Source organism: Gavia stellata, chromosome 2, assembly GCF_030936135.1.
Source record: "Gavia stellata isolate bGavSte3 chromosome 2, bGavSte3.hap2, whole genome shotgun sequence".
Classification (NCBI taxonomy): domain Eukaryota; kingdom Metazoa; phylum Chordata; class Aves; order Gaviiformes; family Gaviidae; genus Gavia; species Gavia stellata.
Window position 1 is genome coordinate 57470459 of NC_082595.1, and position 16913 is coordinate 57487371.

At 38.1% G+C, this 16913-nt stretch overlaps 2 protein-coding genes across 6 annotated transcripts in view; one reads left to right on the forward strand and one right to left on the reverse strand.

Moving 5' to 3' along the window:
• CEP85L (centrosomal protein 85 like) overlaps positions 1-16913 on the forward strand; it is a 122427-nt gene that overhangs the window by 56797 nt on the left and 48717 nt on the right. The window lies entirely within an intron of this gene.
• PLN (phospholamban) lies at positions 234-15792 on the reverse strand. Of its 5 annotated transcripts, XR_009484973.1 has the most exons (4): positions 15473-15792; positions 10274-10308; positions 1951-3348; positions 234-1129 (listed from the first exon to the last, which is right to left on the reverse strand). XR_009484973.1 is itself a non-coding variant. In XM_059835380.1 (3 exons), exon 3 carries the CDS (start codon positions 8140-8142, stop codon positions 7984-7986), a length of 159 nt encoding a protein of 52 aa, XP_059691363.1. In that variant the 5' UTR covers positions 8143-8265; positions 10274-10308; positions 15473-15766; the 3' UTR covers positions 5117-7983. The 5 variants fall into 5 exon arrangements, 1 of the variants encoding a protein (XP_059691363.1); XR_009484971.1 differs by having other exon boundaries at positions 234-3255; positions 15473-15781; XR_009484972.1 differs by having other exon boundaries at positions 234-2032; positions 15473-15780.

A 16913-nucleotide genomic window follows, 5' to 3' on the forward strand; every position in this document is an offset into this window, starting at 1 on the left:
GTATCTGGTTTACTGTTTTTTCTTTAATGAAGAAAACACTGCTTTGTTCAGACCATGTATATAAAAGTTACTGGAAATTAAATTGTAATGCATTAAGAAATATAGAGATAATATAACAATATTCATTTCAAAACAAAGAAGGAAGAAAGTAAACTGCATGCATACCTAAACATTGGTAAACAAAAGTTGTAAAACTTTAATTGAAAGAAAAAATTATAGCATTCTTCAAATAATATTGTTGCCACAGAAAACTTTATTCTTAAATGTCAACTCAAAACTAGGTTTTCTTATGATCCTGGCAGATCAGAAAACTAAAACCGATTAATATCAACATTTTTTGCATGTCCCGTTTTGATGAAACCATACTTTTCAGCAAGACAAAACTTTTTAACATGAAGAATTACTGCCTTTAGTTAGCAGAGTGAACTCCGTCACTGCGAGCCACAATTAAGCTTTTATGTTCTGTTCCTTTTGCTGTGAAGTTGGTAGTCCAACAACTGGGATTGCGTTCATTATAGTGCATATATGGCCTCTGCTAAGATGATGGGAAACCAAACTTGGACCATGCTTGACTGCAAAAAGAGACTTGGCATTGGTTAACTGGTAACTTGCCAATTTTATATGTCATCTCAGGAGAATGCATGTTTCAGTTTCAGCAGCGTCTTTCAACATTTATTGAAGATTCTGTAATTTTCATTGCTGGCTGAGAGGAGGCTGCTGGGGTTGTTTCTGCATGCTAGTGGCACAGTTTCTTATAGTCTTCCTTTGTATGTAATTTTTGATCTGGAAGTATGTGATTGTTGGTGGCAGTAGACTCATCTTTCTCCTTTTATTAAAAAGGAATATGCAATTTTTATTTTTTGTCAGGGCTAACTCATTTGTCTAATTTCACCTTTTAAACTGTCACAGTGGTTTCCCTAAGATAAGAAAACTTATGAATATACGGAAGAGACGGAGGTTATTATACAGACAATAAATTTTGTACAAGCCCGAGCAGTGTATTCAGTGAATTGCCATTTTATTTGGAAAACCGTTTTTATTCTTCTTTAGACTAGAGTGGGCTTCATATCAGTTTCTGTGGTTGTGGTGTGCTTTGTGCCATCTCTGTCAAGCACCGGCAGAAATCCTCCTAAATAATACATAACTGTGTAACTGTTACAACATATATCCCTTGTATATAAATTTACAGAATTTTTTTTTAAAGCAGAATATTTCAAGATTATCAAAATAAGTGCTAAAGTGCTTACGGTGATGCAGCTGTGCAAAGTTTTTTGCTTTAAATGCAAACAGACAGGAATTGATATTACTATATAAGCATAATAAAGCTATAGATGTCTAGTTTGCAGAAGCTATTTTAAATGTTTATTGCACATTTTTCTCTTATCTGTTCTGAAATGCTTTCATTTTGACTCTGTGCTGCCCCAGCTAGTGTTGCCTAAGCTTTGGAGCAGGTAGCATAGAGTGGAACGTGGGTGCTTGTTAATAGTAGAACTCACATAAACTTTCTGTTTCCCTAGACATACTGGCTTTTTCCTGTGAAAAGTCTTTTTGTAGAGCCAATTTAGATGGGTCTCTTCCAGATAACTGAACCACCCGACAACAACAGTTACCATCTGGAAATACTGAGTGTGAACATGGGTAGATCAGCTCTATAATATATTCAGCACTTGGGAGAAGTGCTGGATCACCAGTATATGTGCTGAATCAGGGATGTGCTGGTGGCAATAGAAAGCTGGAAGCTGGGGCTTCGCCCACACCATGAGGAACATCTGCCTCTTTTTTGTGTGTGCAAAAGACTGTTAATATGCATATGTATGGCATTGTTTACTCTACAATGCATATGTGTTGATGTACTTTGTTCCCAGTTGTACTTGGGAAAGAGAGATGCAAAGAGTAAGCTGTTTAGCCCCAATCTGGCCACCTTCTTTCCCAGCATATCTCAGGTGCTACCTTCTGGGCAAATAACTCCAGCAGAAGCGAGCTCTTCTTGGTCACTGTCCTTCCCAGGGACCCATGGGGAAAATGCATCATCCTGTAAAGGGCCATAAAAGAAGGTCCTGTAAGAAGCTTATGTTGCATGCTTAATGTGAGGACAGGCTATGGACTGATTGATTGTACTGGTAAGTAACAAGTAGTATGTCAAAGAGGGCTTGAGAACGCCCATGCTGCACACTTGACCTGTGCATAAGGGGTAAATCCGACTTATTGAGGCTGTAGCACACTTCTTGCGTTTGTGCAGATGCACCTACTGCTCGTGCACGTAGCAGTGTTAAGGGCTTTGTAGGCAGTTATGATAACCCTTGCTAATGGCCATTCGTTTTTGAGTTGTTTTGACGGCTTCTTCTTTTGATGCTGCTGGATAACACTAATGATTTCTGGCTTTTAAGGTGTTGCTGTGAACTGCAGGTGTCAAAAAAGGTGTAAGTAATAATTATGCTTTCATATTTAAACTTAACTTATCCCTGTCTCCACTGCTGCAAGGTGCTTTTTATGGATACCCTTGTTTCCAGCTATAGCATCTCTGCTTTTGCTCTCCATGGGTAATTTGATGTGTGCTGTCAACCCAGTGTAGGTGTTTTGTTCCGTCTTCCTGCTGTAGCCATGTCATTTCCCATGAAGTAAATGTTCTATGGAAATCCCATTTAAAAAGTTTGATTTCTGCTGTCCCCTTTGCAGAAATGGTGTTCCTTGAAGGCTGCAGATCTTTTCTAGATCTTTAAATACAGGTCAGCTGTAGCAGTGAGCAAACTACAGTAACTGCTGATGCATACTTGGATTTCCTACTGTACTCAGCAAGGCTCTAGATGCTTTCTTTATTCAATGGCAGGTAGATAATTGTGCGCAGCTTTTAGGATTGCTTTCTGATGAAATAAGTACGTGAACGCTTTCTCTAATTGTCAGATATTTCGGTCTATGCAGTCTTTGCATATTTTTGTTCGGATAGCTTGAAGTGTCTACGTTACCATTGCAAAACCCTCAAAACAAGATTTGAGAAGGAAGCAGAGCCTCACGGAGGTTCACATGAGCTTCACAAGGATAAATGCGAGCACCAGAACCAAGACAATAAGCAGAAAATTGAGTAGCAGGTTGAGACCCCTGTTGTTAGCGAGATCCATAACGTGCATCTGTCTGCCCGCTTGTGCTTGCAGCAGACTCTTGGTTGTAGCTTTGGGTTGCTCCTTTGGTAGTAAGCAATGTAGATTCACATGAATTTCACTGTGTCCTCAGCTGTTTACCTGGTTTTAGTTTCTGCCTCTTAAGAAAAAAATGTTTGTTTATAATAACTAGATTTTTTTTTTTCCCAAAAAAGGAATCTGGATGTTCCTACAAGCCTTTTTTTCCAAATACCTTAAAAATAAATAAATAAAAAAATAAAGTTAATGAGAGCTTTCATTTCACTATTGAAGAACTTCTGAAGAACTGATTAATGAAGAAAGGACTTTAATTTTATACAGTTTGGTTCTCTAATTATTTACTTTTTCTAATGTGTGTGGTATTCTTCAGGCCCGTTTGATTTTCAAAAGAATGGCTATTCTCAAGACTTACTCTGTTTCAGCAATAGATTGTTGAAAATTTATTTTTAAAAGATCTCTGTAGATGCAACAAAAAAAAAAAAAAGAAAACTTTCTTATCTGGGCAAAATGTACCTCTGTTAACAGGAGTGTTTCCTACCCTTCTAGGGTTTGGCATCATGTAGTGCAGTAGGCAGTGTTTTGCCAGCAGTGTGCTGTCTAGGATTCATAGCAGCTCTGCAAATGCCTTGTTAAGAATCTAGATTGGGCTGGCAGAGGATGCATCCTTAGTGCTTTTAATAGCACATACGCAAGAGCTTATTTTAAGATAGTATTAATAACTTAGCAATTGTGTTTTATATATAGAAATATATATATAAATAAAAGAAACAAATAGGACCACTCAGCCCTAACAGTGAAGTGTTGCCAAAACTTCCTTTTAATAACCAGCGAAGTTTTTAGGGAAGACCACAAGAGGGCAGTGTTTTGTAGTTTTATGCTTTATACAAAACCGGAACTTTTGGCATTCTTTTATTTAAAAAAGACCAACATAATGGGCTTATAAAGCTATCAGTTTGACTAAACTAACTGTCAGATATTACAATAAATCTTGGGCCTGTTTTAATTAATTTAAATTACCAGGGCTCTTACTGAGATGAGCATCAGTTTTTAAAGGAATCCTTATAAATATGTTGTTCTGTTTTTAATCCTTGCAGTGAACAAGAGGTGTTCACTCATCTCCTTCCATAACCAAAACAGATTAATTTTTTTTCTCCCAGTTTTTAACATCTAGGTCAAAGCTAAATGGACTATGTTTGTTGTTAAATAAGAGATCTATGAATCTTGTAGGACTTCACAAGTATTTTCTAATTGTATTTTGACAGACACTATTTATTAATAGCCATACAAATACAGGCATCTGGTCTGTAATCTATAGACTATTAGTATGCTTCCAGATATGAACAAGAATACTCTCTAAATGAATGTGTTCATTGCTCTAATTTTGGCAGAAGGGGTATGGGTAAAGTACGTGTCAGCATGAGTGTGTATATCTGACATGATTATTGTTCTGTGTGTATTTGTAGCAAGACTTACATAAAAGTTCTTTACGGGGCGGGGGGCAAACATTTTGTGCGTATTTTGTGAAAAATTTTGTTAAAGCCTGTTTTACACTTGTCTTTCCAGCAAGTGGTTCCATTCTCATAGTGAGGGCATTTGTTGCTAAATCGATGCAGAAAAGTACTTGCTGCCCTCTAAAGTGCCCTACTGACTAGTCTTGATCAGAACAAAATTCCTAATTCTTAAATGGGTAATGTCTTCACCTAGAGAAAAATAGGTAGGTTTGTCAATATTTTCTGAAGAGCTGGCTGAGAAGACACATCTTTAAAACCATCATATTCTGTTCCTGATTAAGCCCTTTCCCAGTTCCTGATTAAGCCCTTTCCCAGTGTAAAATTGCTATGGAAGTTTATGTAATTTGTTTTTTTTGGGGAAGAGTTGCCTGTTTAGCTGTCTGTCAGTGTGTAAGATGAAATTAGTGTAAGATGAAATTAGCCTTGAGTGGAGTGGAAGAGAGAAATGAAAATTTAATCCAAGCTATGTGCTGTGTTTGGAATTTTTATTACAGCTCGTAAAAGTAGTGAACTTCTTGATTACAGTTTCATAAAATTCATTAGGATTGCTTATGTACACTAGTTGGTGAGTGTAAATTAAGTATGCGTAAGTGATCTGGACATTGCAAAACAGGCAAGACTACTGTTGAAAACCAAAACAGAATAAACAGGTATAAAGAATCAGAAGGCTGTGAGATGACTAGCTCTTTTTCACATAACTTTAATAAGTAGATGATAGAATGGATGCTTCTTTCTAAATGGAGTTGTATTTAAGTATCTTATTTTATGTATTAAAATATTTTCAAGCAGTCATTTTAATAAGTAAAAATACAGTAGATGTTAGTTTTAAAGCCCATATAAGTATACAAAGAAGAATGTACTATGTACAAAAGGTTTTATTTTTTTTAACTTCTGGGTTCAGTTGACATTTAGTGATATAGAGGATGGTAGCAGTTTTTCTGATCAGCAGAACCCAAAGACGCAAATGAACCATACAGTACATGCAATTTATCTGCATTGCTGTAAAATAACAGTAGGGCTTCCAGTTTATGTATACCTTGATTTTGTTCTTGTTTATTTATTGTTTTTAAATAAATAATGGTTTTTCAGGTACATAAGAGGAAAGTGGTGGGTTTGTTTTTATGAGGGGGGGGTGTTTATTTTTTTAGAAAAGCTTTGCTTTGACTTCTGTATATTACTGGCTTGTGAAACCTACAAGTCCAATGTGTCCTCACAATGTATGTGTTGATATTTTACTCTTAACACCTTTTTTCTTCAGGGAGTTTTCTCAGTATACTGAGTATACTTTCAGTATACTGTGAAACTGTTGTCTATTTTCAATTGAAGTTTCTTGAAACAACTCCGAAGCAAACTAAAATTGGAAACTCTATCCATCCAAAAATGTAGATTTAAAAAGAGAAGAAAGTAACTTTAGATTTTTCAAATTTTTTTTCCCACAGAAGTAGTGCACTGTGTTTGTAGCTTTTCTTAAGAAGAAGAATGAATAGGGAAAGTGCTTACTAAAATCTCATGCATTCGTGAGAGTTGTCAGAATGCATGAAATGGAAATTGATACTTAACATTGACAGTTCAAATCAGTAATATTCATATACTAACTTGCAAATGCGAGTGTCTGATGCTGATCTCGTCAGTGCTTGCCTTAATCCTCATACAGTAGCTAACTAATTTCCTTTAGTGATTAACCTTATTTCAGAGGTCTGGTCTGAGCATATCTGTTTGCCAGCTAGGAAGTGCATCACCACTGGATTTGCTTGCATTCCATCAAGTACATAGTTTTTTCAAAGATTTCTTCCCTTCCTGCTCAGCTGTTCATTGTCAGCCTTTTCTCACGGAATAGTAAGACTTAAAGGCAGAATACAAGATTTAAGATAAAGTTGTCTTGATTTTCTGTATTGATCAATAGGATTGCTTACATAGGGTGGTATAGAAAGGTGCCTGATTAAAAAATAGATGTCTGTTTGACTGCTGTTGATTCTTGAGCTCTCTTTAGATTTGAAAACTGTATGAAGTTTCTAGGAATTTAGCTCAATACCAGCAACACATGGGAGACTTTGAAGTCTACTGCTCAGTCTTGTTACTGACAACTGCTGGAGTAGAAACTTTGTATTTTAGGTTTATAGACTGTGGTTTACATGTTGAAAAGATATTTCTGCAATGCTTTCCCTCATATGCATAATGGTATGTGTCATTTAATTTAGGAAAGTATTTGCTTGTTCTCTAACAGGCATTTGCAGTTGAGGGTGGTGGCGTTACTTGCATTTGTATGATACACTTCAATCACAGCAGTAAGTGTGACCTAAACCTTTTTCTTTACTACATCAGATATAAGCCATCCTATGTGACATTGGCAAATAACAAGTTTTCCGTAGTTTTAAATTAAGGAAATTATTGCATAAATTACAGCAGGCCATAATGAAGTTGTCTGAAGCCAAATATTAAGAACTCTGAGAATTATTTTTGAGTTGTGCCAATTGTGCCAGTTAAATGACTATAGAAAATTAAATCTTTGATACCAGTGTGGTAGTGTCAATTTTTCTGCAAAACATAGTGAAAAAAACTTTCCAAATGTCACTTAGTTCTGTAAGGATGTAGCTAGTGAAAAATACTATAAATGCAGTTGCCCTTATTTTTTTTTTCAGATCCAAGTTGTGTGTGTGTTTATACACACACACACATATATGTATGTTTTTATATATATGTAAAAGATCCCTTAAATAGGGAGAAAAGTGTATGAAATCATGTTTCTTTCTGGGTTAGAAGACATTTTTTGTTTATTCTCATATTCCCTTAAAAACACTGAAACAATTTGAATGCCTTCACTTGATAATGGAGAGATGCAGCATCTTGAAGTAAGCAGAGCAGAAATCTTCCTAGGATGTGTTGAGGGCTGTGTGCCTGTAGCTCTTCTTTGGGTGAACATGGGCCAAATTTATAACCTGTCCAAAGGCTTAAGGATTTTCAGAGAAATTTAAAGACACTCAGGCCCCCCAAAAGTGAAGTTGCTGTTTGTGTGATCTAGCTAAAATATTGAGGAACTTACCAGCTCCATGAAGAGGCAGTACTTTACCCCATTCAGAAAAGACATCTCTTGACTGAGACAGACAAATTGGGTCATGCACAGCTTTGTAACAACAGGCTCTAAACACTGTTCTGCACAGAAGTGTGTTTTTAATACATGTAGCAGGTAGTAAGAGAATAGTGCGATGGTTGGCATACAGCTCTAGTCCAAGTGCTAGCCCCTCTCACAAGAGGATCCTTGCATTGGGAGTTGCGGGTGTAGGTCTCTCTTCCCTCTGGGGTGACTTTCCTAGAGGACAGTGCAGAGGAGTGCTGGAACTTCAGAGGAGCATCACAATGATACAGATCAGCAAGAGACAAATTAAAATCAGGCAGAAATTCACAAAGAGCTCTTGGAGCCTTTGGCGTGCTTGTGGGTTGACCTCAATAGTTGAGGCTCTCCTCAGAGCAGAACGGGTTATGTATTGGACCTTCTCCATGGCAACAAGAAAGCAGAGGGCACAAATCAGAGGTTTTAGGAGTGCAGGAAAGAAGAGAACTTGTCAGGAACAGTGCAAAGTGCCTATTATCTTCTCTTTTTGTTTTAGACAGCCTTTGTGGAGCTGGGAAAGCAGGAAAGTGAAGAGTTAGAAATGCAGAAGTGAAGTGTTTTGATGAGTGCAAATGGAGATGGTTTAAAGTTCTAAAAAGCCTGAAGCAAACAGATTGCCTTTACAGTGGTTTTGCTTTCAAACAGGATTTTTTAAATTTTGTTTTTCAAGTTTAGGTTTGTGCTGTATTGTGCTTCTCCTCCTGAAGGCTACTGAGCGTCTGCTTCTCAGCAGTGGTGAGGAATAGTAAAATGGAAGTTGTGGAACAGTGGATTTTACCCAGATCATTGTGTTAGATCCTAATCTCTCTATCCTTTACAGTCTGTGAAAAGGCCATGGCTGATTTCCCTCCAACCCCTGCTCCCCCCAAGCTTTATTTGTTCAAGCACACGTGAAAGCCTGATAATACGGCTAGAGTCACAGACCTTTCAGCCAGGAGATCTGGATATTACTGCTGGCTGTTATTGACCCAGGCAGCTAATCTGATTTACCAGTACCTTATTCTGGAAGGGAGGAAAAGAAATCTTGTTGAAGCATTTCCATCCTAAATAAAAATTCTTTATGGTGCGTAATTAAAAGCTAATGCATCACTGCTATAGGGAATTTTAGTAATATATTCCTCAACAGACAAAACAGAGTAAGAACTAAGTGGGGGTTTTTTATACTTGTAGGACAGTGTGTTACAAAATGTAGGTGCAAAGGCAGAGGACTGCTATGAGGAACAAAATAAAGCATGTATATAACTTTGTCTCTTAAGCGAGTGTTTTATTTCAAGCATATTTTCCCTCTTTTTAGTACTTTAGATTTTGTTATGAAGTTTTGAGCTGTAGTTGATCTTAACTTTAGTGCGAACAAAACACACACTAGGAACTTACTTTTGTAGTGACTATAATTTTTCAGCTTTGTTTGACTTCATGCTGTACCTGTTTTTGTCTATTTAAGCAGTTGAAGTGCTTGCCAAGTATATTCTGCTTAGCTCTTTGCTAGTCACTGTCTGTCCCAAGTGCAGTAGAAGCAAGACATGCACAGGAATTCTTAAGTGACTTGGTTGAAGGCACATTCATCCTCCCAGCCCAGTACAGGCTGGGGTGCATGAGGCTGTTTATCTTCTTCTAGTCAAGGCACGGTATATGAACCACTAATGGATTTACACTGGTACAGAAAAGTTTGTGTAACTAGCTTGTGTGACAGACACTGCACGGAGAGCGTTATTTGCTGTGGGTGGCCATCGCAACTTGTTATGCCATTTTTTAGTGCAGGGTGTGTGCAACCTGTGGTCTTTGGGCTGTGTGTGACCTGCTACAGCAACATATCTGTTGTCTTCTTGGCTGCTGTTTTTCTTGGGGCCCTCAGAAGGATTGGAACAGCATGAGTTTTTACCTGTGTATATGCACAATAAGTCCATTTCTGTGTACTGCATTAGATTTAACTGCACACATGCTAGCACCTGCACTGCTGTGGTGCTACATATGTTTCACTTGCATGACTCAAGGGGCAAGGACCTGAGGCTTTGAAGTGCTTCCATAAAAAGCGATATTAGCTGGTTTGGCATCACAGATGCAAGGCCAACATAGGTGAGGAAAGATGGTGATATCTCTCTGGGAGGGGGAAAAGAATATTCTTCCCTTTGGAATGGGTGAGGGATGTTGCTGAGGGAGCAGGCAATAGGGCAGAAGGCTCAGTTGGGCTGAGTTGGCGTTAGCTGCTTGGATGTACGTGACCAGACAAGCGATACAAAAGGGTCTTAAAAAAAGGAAGGTAGCTTAAGTTAAAATGTATACCTTTTACAGCTAAGAAATGGGGTAGAGAAGGGATAGGGAAAGGTCAAAATAGAGTAACTTGGTTTTCTTCATTTAAAAGCTCATATGGTTTTGCAAATTTTTGAAACACCTACATGTTGTTTTATCTACTAAGCCTGTCTGTGGGAGAAATCTTCTGTAAGCAAAGGAAGCAAATTCTGTGTCTGTATTTCCACAAGTTTGTCTTTACAAGTGCATGGTTTCAACTAATAAACACATACCTTGCTTGTTAATCCTTCATGGCGCTGTCACCCACCTAAAGTGTGCATAAAGAGAAACAGATTCAGTAACACAGCTGCATATGGGTGGCTATCAAGGTCAAAATGGACAGCCTGAAAAATAATTACACTGAAATGAAGGCTGATCATTGCCACAAATAGTAGGTGTTCTCTGCTGTTAGACCCCTGACTGTGTTTTTAGGTCACTGTTAAGAAGTATTATGCATGCACACACCGCTTCTTGAAAGTGCAGCTAAAGGGCAAGGTATAGTTGACCTGGTTTTAGTCAGTGTTGCACTCATGTGTGACAAGACCAAGTATTGCACAGGAGAAACTGTTGGCTGCATTGCTATGCAGTGGTGTGTTTAATCCGGTGTCGTTAATGGGTGTGAAAGGCTCATGTTGCGCACAGCATGAGTCTGCAGGACGAGGTCACGTGGCTGACCCTGTATGTTCCTATGTGGGGGATCCCCTACACCTGGTGCCCTAGAATGAGTCACCGATCACGATTATTGCTTCCTTCTTCACTGACATGTGACTGTTTCCCTGATTTGTATTAGGTTATTTTTATCTTTGTTCCTGGGTGTCCTTCACAATGAGAGGAGGTATGTGACCAAAGTGAAAACTGTGGGCCACGCTCGTTCCTGGTGCAACTGCATTGACTCCATTGAAGTCACATGGGATAAATTTGGCTCCTTTGGAAATGCCACAGCAATTTTAGACACAGCCTGTTTCCTGTCATGTGTTTACTAAATGCAGCAGTGATATCAGTGGAATAGAAGAGGTTTGACATATCTGATTTGTTGCTGTCCCATATGACCAAGTGAAGTCCTGAAAAGGCATTGTTAAAAAGTAACATTGCGTAACAGTCTCTTGCATAGATTTTTATAATGAGATATCCCCAAAACACAGTTTAATCCGTTGAAAATAAATGTCTTAACCATAAACATAGTGATGCAAAAAGTACCATCAAGTTATGTGATCCTTGGTCTAGTACATGTTTAGAACTGTTACTAACAATTAGCTGGCCTAAGAAATTCTTGTAGCTGTTTGTGTGAGCAGTATGATACTCCTAGGCAGGAAGAGGCATTCTCTGCATGTTTAGAGGAGGTAAGTTTAAAGATTTGCGTGTATAGTGCCAAAGCAAAGAAGAACCCTCCATGCAGGACTAAATGCTGTGAGTTGAATTGAACCTGGAGTTTTAAAGCTCTACCTGTGCACAGCAGCTGCAGTTTATGTGTAGGCATGCTTGTCATCTTTCCTGACTGTCCTGTGTTAATGTAGATATCTTATTCCAAGTTGCCTTGCTTTGTTTTGAACCTTGCTGTAAAATGCCTCCTCATCAGCAGTGTGGAGTCACTGCAGTTGAGACCTTCAAGTCTCAAAAATCTCCTTTTTTGTGTGAGGAACATGAGGGGTGAGAAGGGAGTGAAGAAGGAAGCAGTCTGAATTAACTCTAGAGGCCTCTAGAGGGTCTCACTAATGTCAATTTAGTTCCATAAGTAAAAGTTGCCAACGATAAAACAGAAGTTGCTTACAGGTTTTAAAGTACAGAAGTGATTTATAAAGGTATGCCATAAGTTTTAATTTTTGTTGTCTTTACAAAAAAATAAATAATATGGAGGTGACTTGCTAGGATTTACCCCAGCAGCTGGATTTTGTGTTTACCTATGCTAAGGGTGCAGAATTCTGTTGCTTATTCTGATTTTAGGCTGAGAGTTGCACTAGTGAAGAAGGGTATTAAGGTTATTAGCCAATTCAACAGCTTGACTGCAGAGAAAGGAAAGTTGATTTTTTTAATTCTTTTTTTTTCAAGGAAGAAAGCATGAAAGGGGAAGGAAAAGGCTGGAGGTCAAAAACAAAGACTGGGATGGGTGAAGGCAAGAATGCAGACAATAGTGCAGGAGAGGACAGATTGAGGGAGAAAAGTAGAAGAAGAAAATGAACAGAGGAAGAGAGTGAGAATGTGGAAAAAGAGCAAGGAGTTGTACAAGGGGAAAGAGAAAACTACAGACGGAGTATATTAAATCATCGAAGAGAGCTAGAGACTGACTTGTGGCATATAATGTAATTTTTTCAATCACATGCAGAAAACATTTCCTTGGGATGGAGGAAGAAGCAGCAATTCAGATCAGAGTTTGGGAAGTGCTAGTAATAGGAAAAGCAAACTCATTTTATCCTTCTTTTTACCTTTTGTACTGAAGTGTCAATATTTTTCATGTATTTGGGAGAGGGTAGGGGAAGGCTCACACTTTAATTTAGATTCTTTTTTTTTCCCTCCCCCTCTTATTAATTCATTCCTCTTACAATCTTCCTTTTGACCAGCTTTCTTCTCAGTGTTCTAGAAGCCTTTACCTTTATTTCAAGTCCATGAGAATGCAAAAGGTGTAGATAACCAAGAAATTACGCTGATGAATAGTTGAACAGACCAGGCTTGGCATTTTAGGTTTTGGAAGTTATCCACATACCTTGTGAATAACTGGGACTTTTATTTGTGTGCTGGTCCGATAAAGTGGCCTGGGAGCTAACGCTTTGGGCTAGTTTTTAACTCTGGGTTAAATTCCCTGCAACTGCTGCAGGACCATGCAGTGGAACCTTGGGCAGGTGCTTCAGCATCCATACTCATCTGTTCCCCTAATCAAAATAAGACATACAATAATTGTATACTTTTTCCCATCTGTTGGTATGATTTGCTTTTTATGTAGTAACTTCCTTTTAGGAAATGAACTCCTTCCTCCACTGCACGCAACCTTGTACTTTCAAGTTGGGTTTTAGGTTCTGGTGGTTCATATGATGCTACTTATTAATAGGAAATGGGGTAAGTGCAATTTCAACTGAAGTAAAAATTGAAATACATCTAGCATGTATAAAAGGTAGAAGTGGAAGGAGATGTTACAACTTTGTAGCAGCTCAGGGGACAATGCCATGGTATTGATTGAAAGAAGAATATAGTAGATACGTTCAACTTCTGAGAAGTAACTTGATGCCAGGGAAGTCCTCTTAAGCCATGTGTCTGTCTCTAGAAAGCAAAAGCAATCTTCCAGTTCTAAAGTGTCTTGTAGTTTAGGGAACATAACATTACTTTCCTGTGGGATTTTTTTGTTTCTCCAGTTGGTGTACATTTCTATTCCTAAATCAAATTATTCTTAAAGCAAATAAAAAGCTGCTTTTGTAGCTGTGTAGATGTATCCCATACATTTTTGTTTCCTGATGGTCTGAAAAAAAGTCAGTGAAATCACCTTTTACACTATCTGATTACAAACTGATTTTAATGAATTTCGTATCGTACAATGAAGACACTATATTCCTAACCTCTTCAGAGGATGACAAATAAATGCAACTTTTAAAAATAGAAATGTGGTATATACATAAATCTGAATCTCTCTAAATAGAAATAACATCATTGTCTTGACAAATGAGTGGCAAAAAAACAGAAAACTCTTATTTGTTCTAAATTAAATGCAGTGTTTCACATCATTTCGTAACATTTGTCACCTGCTAAGTAGCATGTTTCTGTCACGACTGTCGGCTGTTACTCAGGTTTGGATGTTTATGACATGGGATGTTACCAGCGTGAAATTTTTAGATTTAATGTAACAACGGAGGCGCACTGTGATCTATTTAATGGGCATCTAACCTGCTGTAGCTATGGATGTACTTCAGTAAAGAGCTGCCTATAGCAGTTAAGTTTCTATGTGTATGTTCAATCTGTGTGTGTATGCATAAACTCTGTATTTTTAAAGGTGTGTGTATGTATGCAGTGTATATGTTAGGAGAGAAAGAGTCTCTGTGTGGTAGAATAAATCCAAACTCCTCTCTTCACTTGAAAAGACATTTTATGTAATTTTAGCCTTGAAAAAAATCTGTCTCTCAGAATCTTCTTGCTCGTCATAGGCATTGGTTTGAAGGCACTGGGAGGTCTGAAGTGCTGTTTCTGCCTACTGGAAACAGCTTCTAGAGAAGTTCCTAACAGATTGTTTGCCTTATGAGTAACAGGACATCCGGACGCTTCCAGTACTTGTCTATTCAAAACTGGCACAAGGCTGCTGAGCACAAAACCGAACACCTGCATATATTTTTGCCTGATGCCTACCAGTCAGTAATAGGAAAAGAAATTAGGTGTGTCTGTTCAGTAACAGGGAAAACACACAAAATTAAGGTCTATATTAAGTCTGTCTTTTCTAAAACCAGAACCTTAAGTATACAAAAGTAGTAAGGTGTGAATTGGTGGAAGGGGGGAACATGATTGTAAGGAAGAGAAATTCATTAGAGACCTACGTATTCATGAATCATATTCCTTTTAAAAATATTTGTATCTCTGAATACTAAAATGTCCTTTATGTGACGTTTCTGTTTGAGAAAGCTGGGGTTGTATTTTGTTGTACAGTGTGTACACACTTCCCTTAGTTGGAAATAAATAGATTACTTTATGCATTTGAAATTCTGTTCGTGATGTTACAAATCCTAGCTAAATTATTCATCTGTTGTTAGAAGCATTCTAGGATGAGTTTGGCAGTTACAGTGACCAGCAGGAGAAAATAAACCTTTAAGGGAATTCACAGCAAAAGTACTATATGAATTCTGTAGCCTGAACTACAGTTTGAGTAACGTGATATAATTTCAGTTCTAGTACTGCCATAAACTGCTTAAATTTTTTAATTAAGGGTACTTTTTCATCATACAGCAAAAAAAGATTTGCTTTCTCAATGTGTTAACTCAGAAAAGCATTTTTCTGATCTAAATAGTGAGAGAGCTTTACCTTTGCTGGGCTGTGGATAGGCAGCTTTGAGGCAACAAAAGTGTCTTTACAAAACTTTAAGTGAATTATTCTCTTTGTGGATTTTGTATTAAAAAAACAAAACCCAAATAATACGTATTAAATTTAAAAGGAGAGACAAAGGTCTCAGGAAAATGATGAAAGCTTCTCACCTTCTGGTGTAGTGCTAGCTGTATAAATCATCTATCCAGGGACAGCTAGGGTCCCGCCAGCATGTAGAAAAATTCCCCTTGCCTTTATCGTCCCTAAAATATGTCCCCCACAGCATTACATTTTTGACTCAGAGCTGAAATGCCTACATTTCCATATTTTTGATAAACAATTATAACCAGCTGTTAATTTGAGTAGAGGAGTTTTTGTAGAAAACTACAGCTACGGCACCTTGCTGTAAGAATTAAAAGCATAAAAGAAGACAGTTTCCTTACCTCTGGTGTGACTGTTAGTGAAGCTGAGAGCAGCCTGCTCCAGGCTGTGGGAAGTGTCTGTAGATCTCTGGCAACTCGTCCGAGTCTGTGACCAAGTTGTGGGAACAATTGAAGTAGGTTGAGGGGAAAAAATAACAAAAGTTTCAGAGGCAGGACTCCCGGTGTCATTCAGCAGCTCACAAGTTGTGATTGGTCCCATTTCTGCCTTCTGACACAGGCAGTTGCTCCTCTAAACTTGTTCACAGCGGTAATATATTAAACATGGGCAGCATCTTTCGTCTTGTGAAGGCAGCTGTGTGCCAGGGAGACCACCTGCGCAGCCACAGGATAAAGGAATCTGGGAGGTGGCATGCTTCAGTGGGGTAGCGAAGGGAGTTGCTTGCTTATGTCCTGCCTTTCCTTAAACAAGAACTTAAATGGGAATTTTTTCAGGGAGCTGTTTTGGATGTCTTACTTTTGCTACAGCAATGTTTCTTCATCATAAAAGACCTAAATCTCTAGTGTGTGTGATCACATTTCATATGGGCTTTTGACATGGAATGATATTTTCTTTTATACAAAGGGTTTCTTAAACGACCCTTTCAGTATGTATAGTTTTGATAATTCTGTTACACAGCTGTTAACCTGGTTTACAGTGTATGTGTGTTTTCCACTATCATCTTTCTTCTGCCAATGCTTGAACTGAAGCAATTTTTCTGTATTTCAAGCCTCTTCCAACCTTTCAAGTTAATTTGTAGGTTAGAGGATTATTTTATTTTTTTTCCCCAAATAAAATCCAGAATATGGAAATTAATCTTCAAAATTTATCATTCCTATATAACTTGAAGTATTTACCTTTCCCCTTTAAAATACACCCACCACCCCTCCCACCCTTTTTCTCCCCCTCCCTCCTTCTGTGGCTGGAAACTATCCAAGTGATTTTTGAGAACCCATTCTGTTTGTTTGGATAGGAGTAGCAGCTGGATGCTACTTTGCAGGTTATCTTATGTGTATTTTCCTGTGTTGGGAAATGACAAATGAGACCACAGTGCATATACGGAGTAGGTTTCATGCATCTGGGAAGTGGAGGATTTACTGGATGTGAAAAGACTGAACTGTTGAGTGTGCGAGCATTCAGTATCAGGCTTCGTATGTGGATGCAAATGACAGCATGTGCCTTTCCTTGATTTGGAAATTGCAGGCAAAAATACAGAAGCTCAGCCTAACTCTGAACACTTACACATCCAGTTTTGACAATAATTGTTTAGCATAGATTAGTTCTTGGCTTTGAGCAGGAAACCAGGCATGGTGGGTTTTTTTTTGTTTCGTTTGTTTTTTTCATTCCCTATAAGCCCTGCTGTGATAGATGCTGCAAACCAGAGTGACAAAAAGACCTTGGAGGTGATGTGCCACCTTGTTTCAAATTGAGCTCTATTTTTATTGTTGTAAATAAGGTTTAGCT